This window comes from Pristiophorus japonicus, chromosome 18, assembly GCF_044704955.1.
Source record: "Pristiophorus japonicus isolate sPriJap1 chromosome 18, sPriJap1.hap1, whole genome shotgun sequence".
Taxonomy (NCBI): Eukaryota; Metazoa; Chordata; class Chondrichthyes; family Pristiophoridae; genus Pristiophorus; species Pristiophorus japonicus.
Genome location: NC_091994.1, coordinates 83,599,020 through 83,618,150, shown reverse-complemented (window position 1 = coordinate 83,618,150; position 19,131 = coordinate 83,599,020). Strand labels below are relative to the sequence as shown.

The window sequence follows — 19,131 nt, the reverse complement described above, 5'->3', positions numbered from 1 at the left end:
CGACACTTCAAGTGCACATCCAAGTACTTTTTAAATGTGGTGAGGGTTTAGGTTCCATTCTTCATGCACAAGCCTGGACTGCAAGTATTGGCAGGCTATTCACCCGTGGGGAATATCGCAGCCAAGCCCAATTCTGTGTCCACATACCTTCGCTTTGCAGTGGGGGGGGGGGGGGGGGGGGGGGTGTCACAGGACGGTGCTCATGAGTGGGGACGTTGGCTGGTTAATTTGCTCTGCTTATCCCAGGAGCAACCAGATCATCCTTGAGGACCCGAGCACCACTACTACTGAGATCAGCTACCTCAGCACAGGTCTGAAGATTGAATCAACAACTTGCTTGGCCTGTGTTGCAATGCATTCACGCACAGAACCATTAGGGAAAGCCATGTCTAATGAGCTTTAACAAAATTAGCTCAAGGCAGTGTAAATAAGTCTTTATTGTAATTTTATATTCATTATTTGCATCTTGAAAGCTTGCACATGCATACACAGAACGAGCTACAGGGGAATAAACACTCTACGCTGCAGGAAGTCGGATAATAATGTGAGGGCACTGCACAACTTTCAACTGAGATGCTGCTACATTGCAGTGAAGCGGTACGCTTCTCTCGAAATGTGAATTTTGTGCTCGTCAAGCAGAGCAATGTTCATGCTGGCGAATGGACATTTTCTATAACAGTATCGCTTCTCGGCCTTTTGGCTAAGATCATGCGTAACTGACCTGACAGGGGAGTAACCACCATAACCCCAAGGTGGTTCTCCCTGGATCAGGAAGGTATATGCTTGCTTTTTTGGAAATAGGAGGTGGGTGGGGTGGCTTGACCCATCCACCTCCACGGAGGTGTGTGGGGGGCCTGACCCATCCACCTCCATGGCACGAACCTGGTATTGCAGTACTTCCAGGAACGGTGCAGTGGCTCTAGGCCTTTTGGCTAAGAGCATTGGCGCAGAGTGATCCTTGACTTGTGCAGGGTGACCTCTGGCGTTTGTGATTTGACAAAGAATTGGAACGATTGGCTACGAATTTAAAAAAAAAACAGTATGTTTGGGTTAGGTGCAACACAGTAAGGTGCAGACTAAAGCACCCTCTACATAAATCAAATCTCAAATGCAGAAGAGCATCTCTACTGCACCAGTCTGACTCTGCCGCCCCAACTTACTAATTAGTGTCAAGTCAAAAGCAGTTTTGCGCCGTGGGCCAATGGTCAGCACCGAGAACTGGATTGAGACTCATTTCACTTTTATAGCCAACAGCTAGAGAGAGCGTTCACTCATCAATGGATTTTAAACTAGGTTGCAGAAGTGAGCCGATCCCATTACACCCAGTCCTAAATGGACTGGTATTCATTTTACAATCCATCTCCCCTTTACCCATGTCCCTCAGCAGACTGGCTGTGGGATGAGCTGCGATTCAGGGTTATTCACTCGAATTTTCCCAGTGAGAAAAAGCAAGGGAATGATTTTAAGAGACAAGATTATCTCAACTTTCATACAGCAAGTGCGAGGGCCTAAATGGAAGTAATGATTTTGTAGTTTTACCTCCCTGTACGGAGCTACCTGGATCTGCAACTGAGATTTCCCACACAGTGAGCTTCTATCATGGCACTGTGGGCACACCAAGCGAGGACAGAACTGGAGAGGAAGGACACCATAGGACAAGAGTCTCCCAATAGCATTTATTTGCTTCCATTTGTGAAAGAGCAAGAAAGGGAAAGGGAATAACAATGAATTTCAGCTCGGTCAACGTCACACAGGCCATAATTAATGGCCCAGAGGGAAATGGAGCAGCAAGTGTGACAAGGGCTGCTGGGAAAGGAGAGTGTGAGGGAACACTTACTTTACGTTGATGTTGGCGCAGATGAGCAGGTCATTCAACAGGAACACTCGGCGCTCCTTGGATTTCAGGATCTGTCCCCTTTCTCCATAAACAGTCTCGGTCAGGGTCTCACACAGGATGAGCTGGCGCTGGCCAGAACTCAGCAACTGCACAGGAACAGAAGACACATGAACAACGGATCTGGGCTCACATTAGGTTTACATTCTGTGACAGATGTTTATAATTTGATAACCTGGGTGGGAGAGGTTTACAATATCATCGGGAAGTGCATCCATTTGAAAACCGTGCCTGTGCAGTGATTTATGGACAGGTCTTTCCTATTTTTTTCTGGTCACTGATCATAAAGTTGAGCCTTACAGATTGCCAAGATGCCAGATTAATGCCCAATCTGTTTGGAGTTAGCAATGCTAGGGAGTAGGGAATAAAATCAACTTGGGTTCTCGCGCCAGTGACATGGACGATAAAGTACACGTGGGTGAATCTTGGGCAAGGACAAAATTGGCCTCAACTGCAATGTATCCCATGTTGGATAGCTGCCAACATTCACTGTCTAGACTTACACGTGATGAATAGCTACTTGCGCAATGTAGAGAGCTGCCCACATTGGTGCGACTGAACCCGAATGTGTCACACTGCTGCACGCTGTATGAAGAAAAGACTTGGATTTATATAGCGCCTTTCACGACCACCAGACGTCTCAAAGTGTTTTACAGCCAATGAAGTACTTTTGGAGTGTAATCACTTTTGTAATGTGGGAAACGCGGCAGCCAACTTGTGCACAAGCGAGCTCCCACAAACAGCAATGTGATAATGACCAGATAATCTGTTTTTGTGTTATGGTGATTGAGGGATAAATATTGGCCAGGTCACCGGGATAACTCCCCTGTTCTTCTTTGAAATAGTGCCATGGGATCTTTTACGTCCACCTGAGAGAGCAGACGGGGCCTCGGTTTAACATCTCATCCGAGACACGGCACCTCCGACAGTGCAGCACTCCCTCAGCATTGCACTGGAGTGTCAGCCTAGATTTTTTTTGTGCTCAAGTACCTGGAGTGGGATTGAAACCCACAACCGACTGACCCAGAGACAAGAGTGCTACTCACGGAGTCACAGCTGACAAGGATATCAATTGCCTGCTTATTAAATAACTTAATGTCAATATTGCAGATTAGATCATTAAAATTCTTATTATATTATATTTTGTGATAACACCTGGTAGAGTTCAACGTTTTTAGAACCCAATTTAAATATACAAGAGTCAACACTTTTAGATGAAGGGGCGGCCAGGAGCAAATACTATTTGGTGTTGAGAATGCAATGCTCAACAGGAAGTGAGAAAAGCTGTGTGGAATTTTGTCATATTGCCTACAAGCGATGCAACATCACTGCCCAATAATGCTGTCATCCACAAGTCGTGTTGAACATTTGCCAAACTTTTTTTTCCCCCAGTTTTTAATAAAGTCTGTGCCATTTACATGAATCTCATTAACTTTGCTCATCTTCCAAGTCTCTGCATTAAGCCGCACGCAAACAAAACCGATCCAGTGGGATCCGTCAGCGTCTAAAGAATACGTGTCACATTGATGTACGGTGTATGAAGGATGTCAATTGCTCACTTATTAAATAACCTGATGTCAATATTGCAGATTAGATTATTAAAATTCTTATTATACTGTATTTCATGATTGGCTGCGCAGCAGCCATTAACACCTGGTAGAGTTCAGCGTTCTTATACCCCAATTTAAATATAAAAAGAGGCATAACATACTCTTAAAAGGGCATCACTGTTCTACAGTCAGCAATGTCCCATACATATTATGTCAATTATAGGCCCACAAAATCTGCCCCTCAGCTCGTCTCATGGTGCGGGTGGTAATTGCGCTGATGTGTAACTGAGCTACACTGAACAGAAAGATCCTACCCTGCATCCCTATCTGTGTCGAGTTGGCTGATCTGATATGTTGGCAGTAGGAGGGCTGTTTATTCTCCCCCCTCCACTCCAAGAGAGTTCCCACTCCTGATCACTATTTCAGGGGACATCAGCCAATGCACACACTCTTCGGTCAAACAGCCTCCCGACACATGGTCTAGTGTCCTCCTGTATCTCAAATAAATGGCAGTGAACTGTATATGAACTTACACAGATCAAATCGGAGCAGAAGTAGGCCAAAAGGCCCCTCAAGCCTGCTCTGCCATTCACTATCATGGCTGATCTGATCCTGGCCTCAAACTCCACTTTCCTGCCCGCTCCCCATAACCCTTGACTCCCTTATCTTTCAAAAATCTGTCTATCCCCACCTTAAATATATTCAATGACCCAGCTCCACAGCTCTCTGGGGTAGAGAATTCCAAAGATTCATGACCCTCAGAGAAGAAATTCTTCCTCATTTCAGTTTTAAATGGACGACCCCTTATTCTGAATTATTCAAAACCACAGGCCAACCAACTTGCAATTTCGCCCAAAATCCATGCACAGGCGCATATAGAGCAATGATCGCTGAGTAATGAACAGGAGTGGGAACCTTCGCTGTTTACTCCCTTCCCTTGTCCAGGATGCTGAAACCAACTGTAGCAATCAGACTGCCCCCGCAGGTAACTTGGGACAGATTAGGCATCAAACATGGGACCTTGCTGATCTTTGAGTTACAATACCACACCGGACAAACATTGCAATTACCCATCACAGAAGAGATGATTAGATTGTTTTTAAATGGATTCCAGAAACAAAGGCACAATCTTTTTGCTACAGCCCATTTAGTCAGCCATTGAATGACTCAATCAAAAGGCAAAGTGCTACACTTGAACAAAATTGTTTGCCTTGTATAACAAGTGGAGTTTGGCGGCGAATGAAGTGCGTTTAATTTGCTGAATATTGCCAACCCCGATAATCAGGTGATATTCTGCGCTCCGATTATGAATTGCGAGCGAAGGAGACAAAGGGCCCTCCACAGAGGAAAGAGCTGCTTCTTGCTATATTGTGCCAGGGGAGGAAAACAGAAGAAATGCAGAATCATTTCAGGTGTGCACGTAACAGAACTTTCTGTGATAATAAAAGTAACTGCCCAAAATATATCTTCTAGACTTCTAAACTTCTTATACTGGCTTCTCGCACAGCTCTACAATTCTATAACAGAAAAAGGAGCATTTGGTGCTCATGAACCCAGGGCCGCTCACTGATGGACCTGTTGCTGACCTCTCTCCCAGCTAAAACAGCTGGCTTCCCACAGACAGGATTTAAAGACTTTGCCTAAACTAAAGGAAAGAAAATATATAAATAGCTGATAGATAATTCAAATGAGGATCGGAGCTCTTTACTCCAAAATACTTTCTTTCTGCTGCTCTTCTCCCTCCCACTTTAAGAAAAAGACTTGGGTTTATATAACACCTTTCACGACCACAGGATGTTCAAAAGCACTTTACTGCTAATGAAGTCCATTTGAAATGCAGTCACTGTTGTAAAGTAGGAAACATTGCAGATTAGATGATTAAAATTCTTCTTATACTGTATTTCACAATTGGCTGCGCAGCAGGCACTAACACCTGGTAGAGTTCAGCGTTCTTATACCCCAATTTAAATATAAAGAGAGGCATTACATACTCTCAATTTGCAGACAACAAGCTCCAACAAACAGCAATGTGATCAGTTCCAGATAATCTGTTTTGGTGATGTTGGCAGATGAAGTATACGTCAGGACACCGTGCTCTTCTTTGAATAGTGGCGTGAAATTTACTTTACGTCCACCTGAGGGGGCCGACAGGGCCTCGGCATGACATCTCATCAAAAGATGGCACCTTCGACAGTGCAGCACTCCCTCAGTACTGCAACGGACTGTCAGCCTGAAATGATGTGCTCCAATCTCTGGAGTGGGACTTGAACCCAGAACCTTCTGGCTCGGAGGCGAGGGTGCTACCCACTGAGCCACGGCTGACACCTTTGCAGAAAGCAACAATAACGCACCATATCTGTGTGATAATGCAGTACAGGTACAATGTCCGAAATCCAACAACCTTGGGACCGAGATCGTTCCGGTTTTTGGATTTTTCCGGATTTCGAACCTCACTGTTGGTGCTCCTCGCAGTCCGCTGACCCTCCGCTTCTCGCCTCCCGTGGCCCCTCCGACGCTGTGGTTTTTACCGCTTTCCTCGTCCCTCGCCAGCCGATGTCACCATCTTGGCCGCCGCAACTACAGTTTTCGGACAGTCGGATTCTGGACATCGTACCTGTATTATTGTAGTCATGTCACTATAATTCTTACTGCCATTATCCGTGAGTACAGACCTGAAGCCATGCCCTAATGCTTTTCCACCATTAACATGGATCAGATTTGAGAGATACGATTGGCTGACGATTACATCAGGTTGTGTACAATAGCGGTCACCATCACCTCCCCCCTCCTGACCTTGTTGAGGTTGCGGTCTCCGACACTCTTCGCCAGCTGCTGAATTTCGGCGATCTGATCCACCACTCGCTTCTGCTCATTGAGCTTCTCCGCCAGCGTCTCCAGTTCCGTCAGGGCCAGCTGCAGCGAGAGCCGGTCCGGGTGACCTTTCGGTGTATTCTTCAGCATGTCCTGAAACAAGCAACGCGGGCAGTCAGAATAGGGCAGCAAAGGGAACAACAATCCAGCCGGTTGGTCAGAATCAGAAAGTTAAAGACAGATTAATGGTTCAGTTTAGATCCTTCAGCAGAACTTGGGAGGATAATTGACAGGCAAAACCAAATCAATGCAAAACAAGGAGCTGGCTGAGTTTTAACCATCTCTCAGACATTTATTTTTCGGATACCCCAACTGTAGCTCCCGGCTATGTAGCGATCATAGGAAATAAGACCATCTCTTCTAAAATGTCGAAGAAAAAGATATTTACCAGGATGTTAAATTTCCCCCTGCAAAAAGTATCAATTCTTACTCGGCATACATAAACTCAGACCAGTGCCGGCAGCCTATTAAGGTTTGGTGGGGGTTATAGAGGAGAGGGGACGTCGAGGCTGATTCTGTCTTCACTTTTCACCAGGACTCACCACCATCTTGTTAAATCTAAATTATATTTTCACCCTCCTTATTCCAAGTTTCACTCCAGTTTTGAACAATTCCACCTCATCAGGAGCAGGAACTTTAATGTCTCCCGACAGCCCATGTATTCCTCCCTACCCACCCCCAAAACTGCTGCCTTATCTTAGTTCAACTAACTCGAGAGACCAGGGATCCAGCCTGGCACCGATGGCTCAGTACTATGCAGGCTATGTACTTACACACTTAATGGTGCAGAGCTTGTCACGATTTTAAACTACTTGTTTTTTTTTATAATCGAATTGTTTTGAATATACGAGTTGATCGTCACAATGAATTTATTTTGCCCTCACCTGAAGCAATAGAATAAACTGCGGGAATCGTTGGATTGGCTTCACCATCAGCCCATAGAGCGTTATCCGGTCAGAGTTGGAGGCTTGTTTCCGCTGTAGAAGAACAGAAACTCTCAGTAATTCACCTGCCCGACTTCCATTAGCCGCAACATTTGCTAAGCATTCCAAACATGTAGCATAACCTCCCAATGGGTACACTGACACGGTACATTAATTAGTGCCGGGGAAAGAAACTCTAGTGTAATACCATCATTCACATCATTCTATGTTCTACGGTTATTCACTAACTTTTTGATGCGGGCCTCAACCACAATGATTGTCTAGCCCAAGAGCCAAATACTGAGAGATGGAGGAGCCAGACTTAAGTTTTCAACTGGGACACTGTGGGTAGGTTAAGCAACACCACAATTTCGAAATTCTCATCCTTGTTTTCAAATCCCTCCGTGGCCTCACCCTTCCCTATCTCTGAAATCTCCTCCCGCTCCACAATGCCCCCCCTCCCACCCCAATGTCTGCGCTCCTCTAATTCTGCCCTTTTGAGCATCCTTGATTATAATCGCTCAAGCATTGGTGGCCATGCCTTCTGTTGCCTCGGCCCCAAGCTCTGGAATTCTCTCCCTAAACCTCCCTGCCTCCCTTTCCTCCTTAGAGATGTTCCTTAAAGCCGACCTCTTTGACCAAGCTTTTGGTCACCTGCCCTAATTTCTCCTTATGTGGCTCGGTGTCAAATTTTTTTGTCTCATAATACTCCTGTTAAGCGCCTTGGGACGTTTCACTACGTTAAAGGTGTTATATAAATACAAGTTGTTGTTGTAGGTGACAAGTGGGAGAGGGGAATAAAATTACATGACCAATAGTTTTACTGAACGGTTCATTCGGGTCCCTTTCACTTGCTTTTTGCAACATAGAGGAATGTACAGGACCAGAAACGACCGTGCAGCCCATCCGACTAGTCCCAGTGTTTAGGAAACATTATACACCATGAAATCTCGCATATCATCAGGTACTCACTCTAATCTCTCTTGAATTTGTTGATACAAATTAGCCTCCACTGCCTTCCATGGTAGCCCATTCCATACATTCAACATAACTTAAATCTAAACTGTCTTTTCACCCTCCTAGTCTACGTTTGATACCAGTTTAGGACAATCCTGTCTCTAAATAGCATTATCTCTTGCTGTTTTGCTGAAGAGCAAGAAAAGGAGGTGGAAGTGCAATGAATCCCATTTTGATCAATATTCCATAATCTGGAAGGCTCAAGTCTGAGAAGGCTACAGATGAAGCGGGGTGGGCCTGGGATACACTGCGAGAATGGATATTGTGCTTTTTTTTTGTTCTACATTACCATCTTTACTACCCTTTGATTAGCTTTATGGCTCTAATTGGTCATCTCATCACAGGCCCAAGATGGCTGATGTCACAGTGAAGGAAGCTGAAGTTGTTGATACGAAGTAGAGAGCACTTTACAGTGTTGACAAAAATACTCCAATATATAATGCATACAGGGTCAAATTGTACTGAATAGAACAATGACCAGAGTGCATTACAAGGCAGCAGCATATCCTCGGGATTTGGATGAGAACGTAAATCACTCAAATTTTATTTGTGGCATTCATGTCGCAAGGGTCGTGAATGTACGTCACAGGTCTGTGATGTCCTCCAGTCACTGCTTAGAGAATGATGGCGTGTCCCACTTGAGTTGAAATTGTACTTATTTATCAAATATGCAAAACACGTCACGAACTACACTGCATGTAACAGAACCACTTACATTGAAATTATCTTTATTCATCCCCACCCAAGCAATGCGGGTTAAGGCATTGAGTAAACTACGGTTTTCCTACATGTCTGCGGGGTGCATGCAATAAAGGTGCAGCAGTTATAATGGGTGACTTTAATATGCATATAGATTGGGCTAACCAAACTGGAAGCAATACGGTGGAGGAGGATTTCCTGGAGTGCATAAGGGATGGTTTTCTAGACGAATATGTCGAGGAACCAACTAGGGGGGAGGCCATCTTAGACTGGGTGCTGTGTAATGAGAGAGGATTAATTAGCAATCACGTTGTGCGAGGCCCCTTGGGGAAGAGTGACCATAATATGATGGAATTCTACATTAGGATGGAGAATGAAACAGTTAATTCAGAGACCATGGTCCAGAACTTAAAGAAGGGTAACTTTGAAGGTATGAGGCGTGAATTGGCAAGGATAGATTGGCGAATGATACTTAAGAGGTTGACAGTGGATGGGCAATGGCAGACATTTAGAGACTGCATGGATGAACTACAACAATTGTACATCCCTGTCTGTAAAAAAGGGAAGGTGGCTCAACCGTGGCTATCAAGAGAAATCAGGGATAGCATTAAAGCCAAGGAAATGGCATACAAATTGGCCAGAAATAGCAGCAAACCCAGGGACTGGGAGAAATTTAGAACTCGACAGAGGAGGACAAAGGGTTTGATTAGGGCAGGGAAAATAGAGTACGAGAGGAAGCTTGCAGGGAACATTAAGATGGACTGCAAAAGCTTCTATAGATATGTAAAGAGAAAAAGGTTAGTAAAGACAAACGTAGGTCCCCTGAAGTCAGAATCAGGGGAAGTCATAACGGGGAACAAAGAAATGGCGGACCAATTGAACAAGGACTTTGGTTCGGTATTCACTAAGGAGGACACAAACAACCTTCCTGATATAAAAGGAGTCAGAGGGTCTAGTAAGAAGGAGGAGCTGAGGGAAATTCTTATTAGTCGGGAAATTGTGTTGGGAAATTGATGGGATTGAAGGCCGATAAATCCCCAGGGCCTGATGGTCTGCATCCCAGAGTACTTAAGGAGGTGGCCTTGGAAATAGCGGATGCATTGACAAGTCATTTTCCAACAGTCCATAGACTCTGGATCAGTTCCTATGGAGTGGAGGGTAGCCAATGTAACCTCATTTTTAAAAAAAGAAGGGAGAGAGAAAACAGGTAATTATAGACCGGTCAGCCTGACATCGGTAGTGGGTAAAATGATGGAATCAATTATTAAGGATGTCATAGCAGCGCATTTGGAAAGAGGTGACATGATAGGTCCAAGTCAGCATGGATTTGTGAAAGGGAAATCATGCTTGACAAATCTTCTGGAATTTTTTGAGGATGTTTCCAGTAGAGTGGACAAGGGAGAACCAGTTGATGTGGTGTATTTGGACTTTCAGAAGGCTTTCGACAAGGTCCCACACAAGAGATTAATGTGCAAAGTTAAAGCACATGAGATTGGGGGTAGTGTGCTGACATGGATTGCGAACTCGTTGTCAGACAGGAAGCCAAGAGTAGGAGTAAATGGGTACTTTTCAGAATGGCAGGCAGTGACTAGTGGGATACCGCAAGGTTCTGTGCTGGGGCCTCTGCTGTTTACATTGTACATGATTTAGACGCGGGGATTAAATGTAGTATCTCCAAATTTGCGGATGACTAAGTTGGGTGGCAGTGTGAGCTGCGAGGAGGATGCTATGAGGCTGCAGAGTGACTTGGATAGGTTAGGTGAGTGGGCAAATGCATGGCAGATGAAGTATAATGTGGATAAATGTGAGGTTATCCACTTTGGTGGTAAAAAAAGAGAGACAGACTATTATCTGAATGGTGACAGATTAGGAAAAGGGGAGGTGCAACGAGACCTGGGTGTCATGGTTCATGGTACATCAGTCATTGAAGGTTGGCATGCAGGTACAGCAGGCAGTTAAGAAAGCAAATGGCATGTTGGCCTTCATAGCGAGGGGATTTGAGTACAGGGGCAAGGGAGGTGTTACTTCAGTTGTACAGGGCCTTGGTGAGGCCACACCTGGAGTATTGTGTACAGTTTTGGTCTCCCAACTTGAGGAAGGACATTCTTGCTATAGAGGGAATGCAGCAAAGGTTCACCAGACTGATTCCCGGGATGGCGGGACTGACCTATCAAGAAAGACTGGATCAACTGGGCTTGTATTCACTGGAGTTCAGAAGAATGAGAGGGGATCTCATAGAAACGTTTAAAATTCTGATGGGTTTAGACAGGTTAGATGCAGGAAGAATGTTCCCAATGTTGGGGAAGTCCAGAACCAGGGGTCACAGTCTAAGGATAAGGGGTAAGCCATTTAGGACCGAGATGAGGAGAAACTTCTTCACCCAGACAGTGGTGAACCTGTGGAATTCTCTACTACAGAAAGTTGTTGAGGCCAATTCACTGAATATATTCAAAAAGGAGTTAGATGTAGTTCTTACTACTAGGGGGATCAAGGGGTATGGCGAGAAAGCAGGAATGGGGTACTGAAGTTGCATGTTCAGCCATGAACTCATTGAATGGCGGTGCAGGCTCGAAGGGCCGAATGGCCTACTCCTGCTCCTATTTTCTATGTTTCTATGTTTCTATATTTCTATGTTTCTATATTTCTATGTTTCTATATTTCTATATTTCTATGTCTGTATATTTTATCCGGAAATGAGCAAGGACAGGGTGGTTAGGTGCATTCACTTTCCAGGAGATCGCCACTTCACAATGTCGCTGCCAGCAGTCTGGTTTTGGATCAGATAATCCAGTTCTGAGTAGGCTCTCTCAAAATATCCAAGTGCAACTGGACACCATCATCTATTTTTATACACATATCTTTTATACAAGGAAGAAACAAGATCGGAATTGTTCCTACATACTCCTGTACCTAGTGATACAAGGACATTAATTCTTAAAGTTTTCAATGAATTTACATCAGCAGCACAGCAAACATTCGACCTCAAGCCATGAGCCCACCCCACTATCACACCCCGATCATGCCAGGAGTCTAGTTTTACTCTTGGAAAAAGATAGAATCCCTTAACTGTTCCTCGGAAAACAAGAGCAACAATAAAATTGCTTCCAAAGAAATGTACAGAATATAACTAGTTCACACATAACATTCTTTGGACGATTAATATAGGACATGAAATGTTTAACAATGTGTACTTAATTCATTTTAATAAGCAATGGAACACTGCCAGCTTTTCAAACTGGCTGGTTTCTGGAGAGACAAGGGACAAAAGATTGGACTTGCTGCCCCCTAGTGGAATGGATTCCAGGATTCTTCACAGTAAATATTTTCAATCTCACATTTGAGCAATCTTTTTGAAGCAATTCCACAGAAATCTCGCTGCCCATCGTAAGACCACAATAGGAACATATTTGGTTTTAAGGAAAGGGAGCTTCACAATCAGCTCCCTTATCCAAAACAAGAGCAAATCAAAAGGAATTCTGCTGGTAAATACCTGTTGTGGTTCTGAGCCACACAGCAAGAGCATCAGGCTGGATCCCCAGTCTGTGCTGACTTCGCTGATCTCAGCCAAGCTGGCAATAGTGGGGTACAACAATTGGCTTCAGATCCCTTAAAGCTAAAAGGGGAGAGGGGGAGGGGCGGGGGGAAAGAGAGAGAAAAATGCACCACAATTTGCACTCCTGATCAGTATTAAATGGCCTCTTTGGGAGCTTTGCTCGGCTAGAGAAAATTGAATTAAAAAAAAAAAAATAGGGGGAAAATTGGATTCTTTTTCTCTGTTTTCACACTTGTAACAGTCATTCCAGTCATTAGGAGAAAGAATTAAAAAAACACTTTAAAGCAGAATAAATTTGCAAGGACAGAATCATCAACCGCAGGGCCAGAAAGTTGCCTCTTGTACTTTAACTCACCTTGAGGAATTCCAGAAAAGCTGGTTTGGTCAGACAAGCCTTCTTAATGAGTGCCATAGCGTTGGTGAAGTTATTCACGTAGTCACTATATACGTCCAGTACCATAGACTTTGAAAACTGCAAGCAAATAAAAGCTTAAGTTCCACAACGTTACATCTGCAGGTTAGGAGAGTAATTGGTACCCCAGTTGTATCAAGTGGAGGTGCATTTCCCGAGGTGCTGTGAACCACGCCCGCAGTATTATCGGTGATATCCAAGCTTTGAGGAAGTGAGCAGCCCGGTAAAACTGGATGGCGCTATCTCACTGCAGCCATTCCACCTCAATGCGCTGCTGGGTGACATACAGAACTTGAGGGTGAGCAGGGGAATGGGAAGAAGCATAGTACACACTTACTGAAGCGACAAAAAGATCTCCGATTTTCTCTGTGGTATCCCACTCAGCTACTCGCGAAGACAGTGCGATCTGAAACATCGAATGGCATTGAAGAACTTCTTTCAGACGGTAAAACACCACCCGCAACTTCCTCACACTCAGCAACTTGGGTTCCGCCTCCAGCAATGGCTTCTTATACTCCTGAAATAAAACCGAGGGAGAGAGGGAATGCTCAGAGATTTTAAAGAAAGTATTTCTGCAAGGACATAAGTACATAAGAAATCAGAGCAGGAGTAGGCCATTTGGCCTCTCAAGTCTGATCCGCCATTCAATAAAATCATGGCTGATCTGATCTTGGCCTCAAACTCCACTTCCCTGCCCGCTCCCCATAACCCTCGACTCCCTTATCATTCAAAAATATGTCTATCTCCACCTTAAACTTATTTAGTGACCCAGCCTCCACAGCTCTCTGAGGTAGAGAATTCCCCAGGACAGTAGAGGACAACACAGACTCTTTCATTGTGGCAGATGTCCTTGGTACTTGTACTGAGGCCAGTGGGTAAAGAGGAGCGGAGTTGTAAGTGGTTCCTAACTTGCTGCTCCATGTGCCCCTGAGCCCCCATTTGTGGCTTGCCTGGCTGTGGTGAGCTGGGATTCAGTGCTGTCCCTTCTTTTCTTGCTGTCCAGTTATTGGGGTAAAATAGTGTAGTGGTTATGTTGTGCGAATAATCATTCAGAGAACATCTAGTTCAAATCCCATCATGGTAGTTTGAGAATTTGAAATCAGTATAACAAAAATCTGGAATAAAAAGGCTGGTATCAGTAAAATCAGCACAAAGCGGTCAGATTGTCCTGTGCGGAAGGAAACCTACCGTCCTTACCCCATCTGGCCTATATGTAACTCCAGTCCCACACCGACATAGTTGACTCTGAAGTGATCACTCAATTGTTTCAAACTACTGGACAACAAGGGACAGGCAATAAATGCCAGCCTTGCCAGCAATGCCCTGATCCTAAGAACAAATTATATTCAAGAGAAAGCAATGGAATCCCTATTTATCAGCAAGGATAACCCAGCATCCAGTGTGAAAAAGTTGCATTAAAAAAGCATTTCAGCTGTGGCTCAGTGGGTAGCACATTCACCTCAGTCAGAAGGTTGTGGGTTCAAGTCCCACGCCAGGAACTTGAGCACAAATCTAGGCTGACACTCCAGTGCAGTGCTGAAGGAGCATGGCACTGTCAGAGGTGCCGTCTTTCAGATGAGACATTAAACCGAGGCCCCATCTGCCCTCTCAGGTGGATGTAAAAGATCCCATGGCACTCTCTCAAAGAGCAGGGGAGTTATCCCCCATGTCCTGGCCAATATTTATCAGTCAGTCAACATAACAAAAACAAATCACCTAGTCATTATCACATTGCTGTTTGTGGGAGCTTGCTGTGCGCAAATTGGCTGCCGCGTTTTCCACAGTACAACAGTGACTACACTCCAAAAGTACTTCATTGGCTGTAAAGCGCTGAGACGAATCCAGTGGTCGCGAAAGGCGCTATATAAATGCAAGTCTTTCTTTCTTTTTATTTAATATAATTATTGGTTCTATGGGTTTTTTCTCTCTCCCTGTGGGGAAGGACCTGGAATTCAACTGAACAATTACCGACATTGGCATGATTGGAATTAGAAGCTCACCATATAGGAATTCACAGGCCAAGACCCACTACCAGCATATTCTGTGGCCTGATTAGTTGCAGCATTCCCAAATCTGGGCCTCAGACATAAACTTAATGAACGACACTGGATTAAACAATGATTATTGCTGCCTACAGCTTTTAAAACACTATCTTAGTCTCAACAGACACTGGGCACAGAACAGTAGTTAGATCTACATTGGTCCCGTTTTACTGTCCAACATTCTTGGTTGGTTTTCATAGAAAGTCCACAACATTAAATCTCCAACCCACCATGTCTCTCTAACAGATGACACTTTATTCCCCAGATATCTTGAAGGACTACCTTGTTTTGTCTCCTTTCAATCCCCCAAGATACTTCAACCAGAGATAGGATGTTCCAATTACAACAATTTATTAGAAAGTGCTGACTTACACACAAAGCAATTGTTCGTCAGACCTCTGAGCAAATTCTTTCCCTGGAATTAAAGCACCATCCTCATAAATGCTGCAAGCATTTCTCTATCAGACGGTGTCTGGATATATTTTGTTGCCTCCTATCTTCTTTGTCCTTCAACCCTTCACAACAGGGCATTTATCGCAACACGTTATGAAATTCCAATCTCCTACCTGTAGTATCCGTTTGAGAGACTCGACATAACTCCGCTCACTTTGCACAATAGAACTCAAAATATGTCTTCGCACAATCTGTTAAGCAAGATAGACAGATAGTCAATTTTCAATGAATTCACAGTCAATGAAAGATCTTTCAAAGTATCACAAATGTCATTGTAGGCCTCATACTGTAGAGTTCATGATTGATAACTGGGAGCTGTGATATAGGAATGGTGTAACTGGGGGCAAAAACCGGAAGGTTAAGATCAACAGTCCATTATCCAGATCAAGGGGAGATTGCAATCTTCAAATGCACCTTCCCCCCCGGCCCTGAAAACGCACTGTATTTTTTGAATGTTTGGGTTGGGGACCAGAAGGACATCAAACTGCTAGCTGGGACACCTCCTAATTGGGCATCCAGAACCAACCAAATGAGCCAAGAGGAAGAAAAGTCAGTGTAATTGATTGGGGGGTGGGTGGGGGGAAAGCAGAGAGCAAAAGGCAAATCAAAAAAGGGCAAGTTACCCTTCAATGGCCAATTTAAGAGTACCATTGGTTGAGCTGTGGACGCAAATCACTTGCCTGCTCTCTGCCCAATTTATCCCCCCATCCTTTTCTGAGGCACCGATTCAGAGTATGGCTCGATTGACACTGGCCGCCCACTGGGAACTTTCCCAAATGGCCATTCTTCGTATGTGTGCCCGGGTGGTGAGGGATCACTATGTGGCAACCAACAGCCGGAACTCTTGCTGATTTTCCTCTTTTCTTAACCAGGGGTGCAATTGAGGCCAATTGCAATTCTTCCTCACCACAGCTCAGGTTGACATCAGCTAACTTCACACAGGTTAGAAGTTAAACTTGGGGCCTCCCTGGTCCGTATGGCTCAGCTATTCATCAAGCAGTGCGGAAAAAGACACACGGTAACAAAAAAAAATCCCTGGCATCATGCTGGAGAGTCGAAGCATTAAGGGGACAGACCTGTTGAGGGCTCAGCCCCGCTGGCATGGGACTGAGCTCTGGTGGAGGATGTTTCGAGTCTGACACCTGGACATCAAGATATCCAGCATCATCCTCTTCATACTGATCTGAACAACAAAAAAAAACAAAGGTTCAAAATTATCTGTCAAACACTGGAAGCAAGTAAGACAATAAGATTGTATATTTCATACAATGAAAGTCTTAAATGATAGAAGGTATTAGCGATACTGCAATAGTATTTAAAAAGGAATGGAACAAAAGGAATGGCAGGAGGAGACCACACTGCACAGTTCAAACTGGTCACCAGTACCACTTCCCTCACCCTTGGTTCTGTTCCCTTTCAAATGCTATTCATCTCCAATATCTTCCAGTTCAACTGAAGAGCCTACACCTCAAACACCTCATCTATTCTCGCCACAGACATTGATTGACTTGCTGGGTGTTTCCAGCTTTTTATGGTCCTTTCAGATTTCCAGTCTCCGTAGTTTCTTTGCTTTTTGTTGACAAGGGTCTCCCCCACCCCCCTGCCCCCCTCCCCGCGTGGTTCCCCAGCCTGTTCTCAGTTAACGGATGTCAATTGGAGCAATGTTAGCGGTGCTACAGTAGGCCCCATGGCCTCTGGGCAAGGAATTTTCAGGTTTAAAAATAAAAATCAGCCAAGCTTCCTGTTGCTGATTGTTAGTCATCGACTCGTGTGTTGTTCAAATTCAGAATGGGCAAGGACAGAAGCCGCCCAAACTGCAATATCCCTGCTGTGGACAAATCGGCTGCTGGTGCTCACTGCCTGGCCTTGTACATGACGGATGAGCACTTGGGCGAGAACAGCTTGCAAGCCTGGACTTGACCAGCATGATTCAGCAATAAAGAGAAGGGCAAGACAAAAACCCTTATGATATAGGAAACTGTGACTGCCTGTTTCACTCGTGTGTGTAGATGCTTTCAGTATAAATCTGAAGTCTACAATAAAATTAACATTTTAAAATGACAGCTTCTGCTGTCTCCTATATAATTTGCACAACTCAAAATGCAACTGCTGGATGCAATACTATTTGCAAACGTTTCCCTAAAAGTTGAAACTCTATTTTGGGAACAGGACAATAAGATTACACAAGGAAAGCATCCATTGTAGCAGAGCAGGAAACCCACACGCTACAGATTAGATTCACTCAAGCACATATCTGTGGATTGACGGGTGCAACCACAGATTCATAAATAGATGATGCAAGAAAGAGGAAGGTAATATCCATGTGTGAAAATATATGTGCAACTTTATGATGTTGGGTCAAATCTTTGCAACTAGCGTTTTGGATTCATCCATCCACTTTTCTCCTAAATGTGCTGGTGAACTGTTTCACTGGCAGCTCACCCTAGTGACCGTTCTTCTTTTGTGACCCTAGACAGTGAAGGGGTGAAGTTAGTCTTCCGCAGTAGTGCAAGATAGGCGATAGTGGATCAACAGCCCGTTTTATACCGGTGTCCAATTTTGATTTCCGTTGAAGTGGTTGTAAAGGAAAATCGAGCGGGATGTAAAACATTGATTCACCATCACGCATGATGCACCACCGCCCCAGACCAGTTTCACTCCCGGTGTCAGCTGGCTACTCATTCATGAAGGGCATCACAACTGAGCTTGATATCCACTAAGCACAGTTTTTAAACCCAGAATAGTGGACTTTAAACGCAAACTGTTTTAATACTCAATTGAGCTACCAGGTAGGGTAGTGGAGGAAACGTTCTGGAATCGCTCAACAGTTAAATGCCACGGCAGACAACTAAAGGTTCTTTCCAATAGACAAAAGGCAGCCAAAATGGCCTACCCCATCCACTGTGATCACATGAAGTTAGTCAGCTCTCACCTACTGTCACCAGCCCTCTCTGGCATCTTGCCTAAAGAAAGAATCTCTGAATTGCAACCAGAAACCCTGTTGACATTTCCCTTCTCTAGCCCAGAAGTGCCAATGCCATTTGTAATGTCTGCAGCGTCACCCTGGCTGAATTAGTACAGTTCTGGAATCAACCCTTGCAATGCAATTATACGGGGCCCTGGTGAGACCACACCTGGAGTATTGTGTACAGTTTTGGTCTCACCAAAGGATACTTGCCTTAGGGGGGGGTGCAACAAAGGTTCACCAGACTGATTCCTGGGATGGGGGGGGATTGTCCTATGAGGAGAGATTGAATAGACTAGCCTATATTCTCTAGAGTTTAGAAGAATGAGAGGTGATCTCATTGAAACATATAAAATTCTTACAAGGCTTGGCAGGGTAGATGTAGGGAGGATGTTTACGCTGGCTGGCGAGTCGAGAACCAGAGGTCACAGTCTCAGAATAAGGGGTCAGCCGTTTAGGACAGAGATGAGGAGAAACTTCTTCACTCAGAGGGTGGTGAATCTTTGGAATTAAGTATATTCAAGTATATTCTCAGTCATTAAGTATATTCAAGACAGGGATAGATAGATTTTTGGATATTAAGGAAATCATGGGATATGGGGATAGTGCAGGAAAGTGGAGTTGAGGTAGAAGATCAGCCATGATCTTATTGAATGGCGGAACAGGCTCGAGGGGCCAAATGGCCGACTCCTGCTTCTATTTCTTATGTTCTTATGTTAATGCACTTTCCAACTGCATCATGGGGGGGGGGG

The 19,131-nt window shown here is 44.5% G+C and overlaps 1 protein-coding gene and 1 pseudogene across 1 annotated transcript in view; one reads left to right on the top strand and one right to left on the bottom strand.

Moving 5' to 3' along the window:
- arhgef10lb (Rho guanine nucleotide exchange factor (GEF) 10-like b) overlaps positions 1-19,131 on the bottom strand; it is a 224,859-nt gene that overhangs the window by 46,097 nt on the left and 159,631 nt on the right. Inside the window, exons 10-16 of the mRNA XM_070860199.1 lie at positions 16,491-16,597; positions 15,528-15,605; positions 13,257-13,436; positions 12,863-12,979; positions 7,200-7,292; positions 6,238-6,408; positions 1,838-1,983 (exon numbers count right to left, since the gene is read on the bottom strand). Of these exons, the coding sequence (XP_070716300.1) occupies positions 1,838-1,983; positions 6,238-6,408; positions 7,200-7,292; positions 12,863-12,979; positions 13,257-13,436; positions 15,528-15,605; positions 16,491-16,597 (892 nt within the window). The remainder of the gene's footprint in view (positions 1-1,837; positions 1,984-6,237; positions 6,409-7,199; positions 7,293-12,862; positions 12,980-13,256; positions 13,437-15,527; positions 15,606-16,490; positions 16,598-19,131) is intronic.
- On the top strand, positions 681-919 carry LOC139229455 (U2 spliceosomal RNA; annotated as a pseudogene).